General features: G+C 40.9%; 1 protein-coding gene and 2 long non-coding RNA genes across 3 annotated transcripts; all 3 read left to right on the top strand.

The window, feature by feature from the left end:
- Positions 1-414: 414 nt before the first annotated feature.
- Positions 415-1,436, top strand: LOC145801682 (uncharacterized). The gene is made up of 3 exons (XR_014343324.1): positions 415-644; positions 918-969; positions 1,322-1,436. It is a non-coding gene; the product is annotated as an uncharacterized LOC145801682 (long non-coding RNA).
- A 136-nt stretch (positions 1,437-1,572) lies between these two features.
- Positions 1,573-3,150, top strand: LOC145800567 (uncharacterized). The gene is made up of 3 exons (XM_082890271.1): positions 1,573-2,154; positions 2,667-2,801; positions 2,896-3,150. Exons 1-3 carry the CDS (start codon positions 1,573-1,575, stop codon positions 3,148-3,150), a joined length of 972 nt encoding a protein of 323 aa, XP_082746397.1.
- A 2,106-nt stretch (positions 3,151-5,256) lies between these two features.
- Positions 5,257-6,213, top strand: LOC145801683 (uncharacterized). Its single transcript, XR_014343325.1, has 3 exons — positions 5,257-5,370; positions 5,474-5,543; positions 5,640-6,213. It is a non-coding gene; the product is annotated as an uncharacterized LOC145801683 (long non-coding RNA).
- The last annotated feature ends 2,354 nt before the right edge of the window (positions 6,214-8,567 follow it).

The raw sequence follows: 8,567 nt of genomic DNA on the forward strand, positions 1-8,567 counted from the left end.
ACCTCGCACCAACAATGTTAGTTTTCTCCTTAAAGACTTGCTACCAGTTGGTTTCGTACATATGTTTGTAAACAAACGAAATCCATCACCAAGGAATACGCTGATTTTTTTCTGGACCAATTCTTACAGCAGCCCTTGTACTTTTGTGTTTGTGTTATTTGTTTTGCACAAATTTTGAATGGCCTCGCTTTGCACCATCAATTTTGAACTTTTGTTTCAATTACGTCCATTTGATTTCAACTCTTCACTGTTTTGTATCAGAAAATATGCATATACGTGGCAACTGTACTTTTTGTTGTAGTCAACTTATAACTTTACTGAACTTACATAATCTCAATCAATTGACATTACAATCTTTGTTTTAAAAATGACAAACGGCATTAGCAATTTGACCGAAAATGTCCACGACATTTGAAATGGACTGTCACAATTTAGGTAGTTTAAAGTGCATCGATCGAAATTAGACAATGGACAAAATGTGTACACCACCCCTGTAATTCTCCCTTCCATCTAATTTGTATGATTTGCTCTTTCATAATGGGAAGGAAAAGATTGAAGACAATTGCCGAACAACATATCCAAATGTCTGACACTATCGCTGGCTCTTGTCGAAAGCGGCCAGTTGCACCATTCATTTGTTACAGGTACTAGTTGTTTATTTTGACAATCTGGAATTACATATTTCGTACTGAAATTACGCACCTCGTCGAAGTTCAGTGTGTGATGTTTCAAATTGGTTTTGTTCCGCATGTCTGAAAATGTTTAACTTGGTGTCGATTCAGTCCCGGATGTACGAAAGCTGTCTTATGCCGATTTCGGGGCCAGCTTGACATAAAAACTTGCATATATATATATATATATATATGTATTCATATTTCACATTTAGTGATGATAAGCTTGACGATGCTTGCATGCAGCCAGCAACAATTCAAGGAAATGCAAGGGCCAGACAACACTCGACGAAAAATGGTGAGTGTTGAAATCTGTATTCTCTATAATACACTATGATGGAAACACATCGCTGGGTTGCTATCCACACGTTGTATTGAATGGTCGTAGTGGGCTTGTGATTGTTTCGCGTTTGTAGGATTGCAGCATGTAATAATGTCACCTTCCTATTGTTTTTGTAAATTTCAATTCGTTGTAAAAGTCCAGCTACGTTTTGTCGCTGACTTTTTGCTGCAACTGTTATTTGTATTTGCAATCTTATTTAATTACCAACAATGCACACGGATTGCGTTTGGCATAAAGTTGTAGTTACAGTAATTTCGGACTCATAGTTGTTACTTGTCTTGTACGTCTGTCATTTTCTTGGTTAAAGACTAGAAAGGAGATTGGGGAAAGGTGGAAGGCACTCCCCTCTGATGAGAAAAAGAGGTTTGTGGAAATGGCTAAGGCGAGCGCTGAGGAACACGCCAAAGTAGTACCATGTGCACTGAAGTCTGAAAGGGTCATTACGTACTTCATGTTTTCGTAAATGCATTTGGCTAGGTCCTGCTTTGCTGACATTGTTGGTTGTATTTTTGTATTAATTTAAGGGTAAAAAATGTGCAGGGTAAAAGGCAACTCCGCATGTCATTGAAGTCAATTGTTGAGCTAGTTAACCGGTTCAACGAAGCACAAAAGCAGGCAGTCATTGACATTGGGTTTGCTGGCCTCCTGGGGATGAAGTGTACACGTATAGATCACGACTTGTGCGCATGGTTGGTACAGAACTTCGATCCTGACAGTAGTTCATTGAATGTTCATGGTTGTCAAGTCAGGCTCACGTGTAAGGCAGTTAATGTTTTATTGGGAATACGGTGTGAAGGCGATGACGTGCAGTTGGCTGGGTCATTGGAAGCATATCCCAATATCTACGATGAGGTTGGAGTTGTTAACGGAGTCATTCCTTTGAACAAGTTGAGACTTTATCTGACCGAGACTGCTGGTGCGGAGGACGAGTTTCGGCGGAAATTTGCGCTGTACGTGTTGGGGGCCATGTTGTGTCCTACCACAATGACCGGGTTGAAGCCATCGTTCATTCATGCCGTGAAGGACGTGAATCGTATGCGAGCTTGTAATTGGGCAAAGTTGACACTGCAATTCCTTCACAACGGTGTTCGGAAGTATAAAGGTCATCGCGGTGCAACTGGATGTGTTTTCCTGCTAATGGTATGCCAATACCTTGAATTTTTTTTCCATTCCCCCTTTCATGTGTTTCATGCATTGTTCTGTCATGGTTCAACAAATTGGCCTTGATTGGGACATACAATGGTACCTGCTTTGTGAGTACGATAAACAGCACTCTTCCTGACCAAGTATGGTACTTGCAGAAATAAATTTTGTGTGACTACCGTCATGAATTTAAGAACAAAGAGTACAGGGCAAAAAGTATGCTGAACCTCAATGGAGGAACCAATTAAAACTACGTTGCGAAGAGGGGAACATGTACATAAATTTCTTTTCTTGGTTTCATCAATAAAGTCCTTGGTGTGCTGTACAATTTTTTCCCCAAAAAACATTGCATGATATGTGCCTATAAAGTTGACAGCATCCTCAACAAAATCGGTATGCTATGTACGTTCCACTGCAAAATTGAGAATAATGAATGTCATTGTTACTGACTATAGTTCATTTCTGTGGGAAGAACAACTTAATTATGGTGTGCCCCTTAATGTCCACAGCTGTTGTACCTTGATTGTGTTTGTCTGAGCTCGACTACGACGCGGTCCACACCTCGGCTTCATGATTGGGGTGATACCCAAATACGGGAGACGCTGCGACGTATCAGAAGGAAGCAAAATTTCCCAACAATTGCGGTAAGCACTCCTACCACTGTGCACATTTCACACCAACGACCCACTTGTCTTCAACATACAATGTCAGACTTCATTTATGCGTTTCTATGATTAGGTGGAGTTTGATTACAGTAACGCCGATGATGCTGACATGGATGCATGCCATGTCGAGAACCAACAAACAGGACAGTACAATGAAGTCCGTATGAGCAATTTGGAGTCCGACATTCGTGAACTGAAGGAAATGATGAAGCAAGTTCTCCACAACCAAACAGATTTAATGGAGATGTTGCGACATTTCGAAGGCAAGCAAGTTGTTCGCAATGACAAGGTAATCCATCCAAGCATTACGCAATTTTCACACAGTTGAGCCACATCATTTGAAGATGGTTTGTAAGATTAAGTTCACGAATGTGTATGTATAATTAGGTGGAAGGCAATGATGTGTGTATCATTAACCTCTCCTCCAATGTTGCTCAACTGAAGGAAATGCTGAAGCAACTACTTCAACGTTTCAGTTTGGGCTGCAATGAACCGTTCACTGAACAAACCAATTTACGTGAACTGAAGCAAATGCTACACCACCTCATCGAAGGTATATTCTCTACACCGCAACCGGCAGGCGTGGCCAAACAGGGTGTGGACCCTGCTGTTGGAGTCGAGGCGCATGAGGATGGCGTGGTCAAACCATCGGACGAAGTTAACCCAATGGAGTGTAATATTTCAGATGTACAAGGGGTGGATCACCAACAACATATTTTGAAGGGAACCTTGGCAAGGGACAAAAGTCATTTGCATGATGGGCACAAGCTGAACATCGAAGAAGGTGGGGACAACAACAAGAAGGGAGGCCTTTAGTCAGGGGAAACATATGAAACTGAAGATAAATACAGTCCTGACCTTCAGTCAGTGGGCGTGAAGAACGTGGCGTGCGATGTGCATACTTCTCCTACTAAGCTTGGCAAACCATTGGGAGCAACTGGAATCGTTAGAGGAAGTGCGAAGGGAAGACGAAAAGGAAAAGGAAAAGGAAAAATGTGCGGAAGTGGAGTTCAAGCCACTGAGGTCGGGGATATGTAATTGTGCATCGATAGCAAAACAAATAGTGGAGTTGACGACAGCAGTTCACCTGTGGATGTTGATGGTGTGGACAACGTGAACAAGGTACAAATACTGCCTTTAATGCCCCACAAGTTGTGAATACCCAATTCATGCCCACATCAATAATGTGAATCAGTAATTTTACAATCATCTGTGTTGTATTATACTAGTTGTCAAAGAATTGCATGTTTGCAGTTATGACTGCTGCCATATGTTAGTACACATTTCTAACAAACTCCGCACCAAACATCACAAGTTGGGAAAACTCTGAGGCTCACAGTTTTTACATCATTTCACGTTTTTTTTTATGACTACAGACCTTGTAATATAAACTTCAATATTTTTATGAAATGTGTACTGTTAGTTGGCTGTTTATTTTTGTAGGACTCGTTGACGATGTTGGACAGCGAAGGGTTGTTATCGGCGGAGGAACAAAAACTTCTTCACTATGTATTTGACGATAGCAAAAATGAAATGTATTGTTTCATTTACTACTTGCAAATTTTCAATGACAGTCCACTGTGAAATAACTATCGTTCTAAGGATCATTTATTGCTTGTAGGGACATTGTTGTTTCCATGAATCTTCATGGACGGGCATGTGAAGTTGGCACCCGGCGTGACATGCGCACGCTCAAACCAGGGTCGTGGCTATCCGACACTGTAAGTGTTGGCTGCACAAATATGAATCTGCGTTTTTCAGTACCCCTAACTCAGAAACCTTTCTAATCAACTTGCCTTGTGTCTTGCATACAATGTTCCAGCCAATCAACTTGGTGGTGGTGCAATTGACTAATCGACAGAGGGATTTACACAATGACGGGAGGCACACTGATTGGTTCTTTCCCGTATATCTGTCGGTAAGTAAGTGTTTAAAGCTACGTTGTGTATTGTGTATGACATATTTTGACAAATGTTTCCGTCAATGACCTTTACGCATTACACATGCAGACTATGATTCTAAATAAAGATATGCAACCTCTGGACCATGAACATATCGTCACATCATTTTTCGGACATGACAGATACACTGGTGCGATTGATGCATGCCAGAGGGTAATATCAATGTTCATCCCGTTATATTAAAACGAAAATATGAAAGCCATTACATGTTTGCATGGCCTCTAAACAAGGTCTGCCGTTGTGTTTTCGTGTAGATTTACGTGCCTTTCAATTACAGAGGAGTGCATTGGTTGTGCGTTAAAATTGATATGGTGGACCGTGTAGCCTACCTATTCGACTCAGTCCCATCCAACCGACCGAAAAAAAGGAAGCTAAATGCAGCTAAAATTTTGGTATGTCCTTCTGGTGCATTTCTGAACACTACAAAAAACTTGAACATCCTTTACGTAAACCAACTTCAACCTTGTGGAACAGGTTGAAACTATGCACGACTTGCTGCAACTACACTTTGGAAATGATTATGTTACAGACGTGCGTACCTTCCACCGCTGCATGTTAGACGAGAGGCCAGTACAACAACTGGACGAGTAATCCACAATCCCTCCCTCACATTAATGTCTAAGCTGCATGACTGACTTAATGAACCTATTACGTATTGACGACAACTTTAATGTGAAATTATTTTTGTAGCACGTTTGACTGTGGGATGTTCGTCATCAAATTCATGCAGCAACCTGATTTAAGCCCCGGTCCACACAAGGTACATTCTACCGCTTAATTTCCATTTGTCAATCAAATCCTTCCTCGTACGTCCTCCAATTTTAACTGATTTGTCTTACGATTTTTGTGGACAAAGTTCGCTCCCTCTGTGCGTCATAAGTTGTTGGTTGACATCGTTATGGATGTCAATAATGCAAAGATCGCAGAGTACCGGGAGTGCCTTCATATGAGCAATGCCACAAGCTAGGCCAGTGATGGGAATGGGCTGCCAGTACGCCAGTAATTTGGGTGGCAATAGGAGTTTAACTAATTTTTTATTCTTTGATTTCAATATGGATGTTAATTATGGGTCCCCAGTATTGTTTTTGCTGGACGATGTAAATATGGACCAACTGTAAACATGGATCAAACATGTCGATGTAAACATGGATCAAACATGTCGACGTGGCTGCTGACTTAGTACTATTTTGTTTACGCATGTTTCTTGTTCGGATGAATGCGATTGTAACTGTATATAATTTACGGCTGCTTTTGTTACCGAAGTTAATTTATAATTTAATTACAAAAAAGGGAAAATTAATTTTAAAAAATGAAAGAAACCACATTATGAATGAAAACTCAATACTCTTCGTAGGTAAGTTATATATCAGCCCATTAGCACATATGACTCCAGCCAAAAAAAAACTTTCATGGCTTACAGGGAAGGATAAAAAAAAAGTAAATCAAATCTACATATCTGCTGCATCATCAGCAGCGTCTTCTGAAGAGTTGTCCGTACTGTCTGACTGACTGTCCTCATCCATTGTCTTATCAGACTTCGCTTCGTCCGCCGCCAATTTGTCATCGGTCAGCCAATCAACGTTCTGCTTGATAGCGCCGACTTGCCGCTCCAAACTTGACAACCGTGTGTCCACTTCATTCAGCCTTTCGTAGATAGCTTGCAACTGCTGGAATACAGGAGCAACATGAGCTTCAACAATAGCTTCAATCTTGTTCGAATCGGACATTTTGTAGGAATATGTGTATGGTTTATTTTACTGACTACTTTTTTAAAGGAATGTACAGATTCATAATATTACACAACACTATGCTGTAAGTATTTGTAATATATGGTACATGACTTGTATGTTTGCAGAAGACCTCATGCATTGTGACATACATCGTATTAATTTCTCAAACTGGCCGAATTCATCTTGCAAAAATTCGTTCCTTCTTGCATGCACCAAGTCATCCGTTCAGTACCCCTGATCGTCCATTATTTGGCATTTCCAACACGCATGCATTGTACCTTCCATCAGTACTATCCCACTGTCATTGATTTCCACACCCACAGTTCATCATACAGTCACATTCGTCATTTGTATTTGTGCCCCAACCCAATTACATGTCTACTCATCCATAAAGGTTAGCAAAATTGCTCTTATCAGATACATATGCCGTTCCAAGTGCACCGAACCTTTAAATGCAATACCCGCAGTCATTAAGTTGCTTTTACGCAGTTTGGGTAGTTGTTGCCACCAAACAACAATAAGTGTGTTCACGTCTTTAAACCTACCACCAACGTATTAATGACTATGGGTTGAAGGTAATTTAACATTTACTACCAACCACAAAAAAGTTTGCAACCAGTGTTGTTTCCTTTGCATTTGGGTTTGTTTTTGCGTCCATATATTCTTCGTGAACCTGCGAAAACAAAGTTGGACTCAATCAAGAAGCTTCACACCTATGGATGCACACCACGGTAAACGTGGTCGTGGACAATCACTTGCAACGGCTGGCAGCTCCCGACCGAAGTCACCAGAATTGGATTATGCAGGTGGGTATATTGATTCCTTCGGTGATCGACGTTTCTTTGAAACAGGGTTCCCACTGTGGAGTTTTGAACCTCTACGGGATTACAACTGCACCCCAATACAAGATGCTTGCCTGGGGAAGTATTTTGGAATTCCAGTTTCACTGTTTGCCAAACGAGTTCAGTGTGAACACCACTGTCGATGTGCTTTTCTGAAGGTCACAAAAGCCCGATCGGTTGAAATGCAGCGACAATTCCCTCATGTCAGCGACTCCCAACTTAGGCATCGTTTGTAAAGTGAGGTTGATCAAATGACTCGTCGACTCATTAGGAACTCACAGATAGAGGACGCAAAGGCAGAGTCGAAGATACATGGATCGAACCCGGCATCTGCGATAAAGGCTATAATGGAGGATCCTGCACTGGTGTCGGACCCTGACCTTTCAGATTACTCAGACTCCGAAGTTGTTGATTTGAGCGAGGATTAGCAGACCTGGACATGTGTATGACATAGTAAGCGTAGTCTTGTGAGATGGCATCGTCGCGCGAAAATAAACGACTTAGAAACTAACAGACCGTCATACTCTGCTAACCATTGCAACGGTGCATGCGTTAACGTCTTCATCAAAATGATTTGTTGAAGGTATTTTTTTGGGTCACCGTCCTCGACTAAAATCTGTCTTATGATTTTTGTTGGTACGATGACAAGGTAATTTTTTTGTAATGTCAATGACCGATATCAGAAACTATCATTAACCTACGTTTTGTTGATTACTTCATGTTTGTGAATCGTTCAATATGGACAACAAGGTTTAAGTGTCGGAATCATTGACTAGAATCACAAGTTGTAATTGCAAACAAAAATTGTGCACAACCAGCCAACGGTCTCATACACTCTTACCATCAATATGGGCACAAAATGTTTTGTTTTTTCAAAGACGACGGTTGTGTGGAAGCATACCCCATGGGGTCAACCTGTGCATTACCAATTTTTCTCCCATTGTGCATTGTTATGAACTAATCAGCTCCCCTCCAAACAAAAAAATATACAATAGACCATGCAGAAACAGAGTATTGATATTCATTAATGAAGAAGTCAGCACGATGGTGAAGAAATGTACCACGCATCCTATATCTGCTTTCAACTTGCTAACAGATAATAGTTGAGGCCACAGATAAGTGACAAACAGATACTAGTTGACAGATAACAGATTTGCCAAATCTGTTAATTACAAACAAACCTGCAACACATAACAGAAGTTGTTCATTACA

The sequence above is a fragment of the Camellia sinensis genome, chromosome 10 (genome assembly GCF_055761805.1).
Source record: "Camellia sinensis isolate YWXY chromosome 10, ASM5576180v1, whole genome shotgun sequence".
NCBI lineage: Eukaryota > Viridiplantae > Streptophyta > Magnoliopsida > Ericales > Theaceae > Camellia > Camellia sinensis.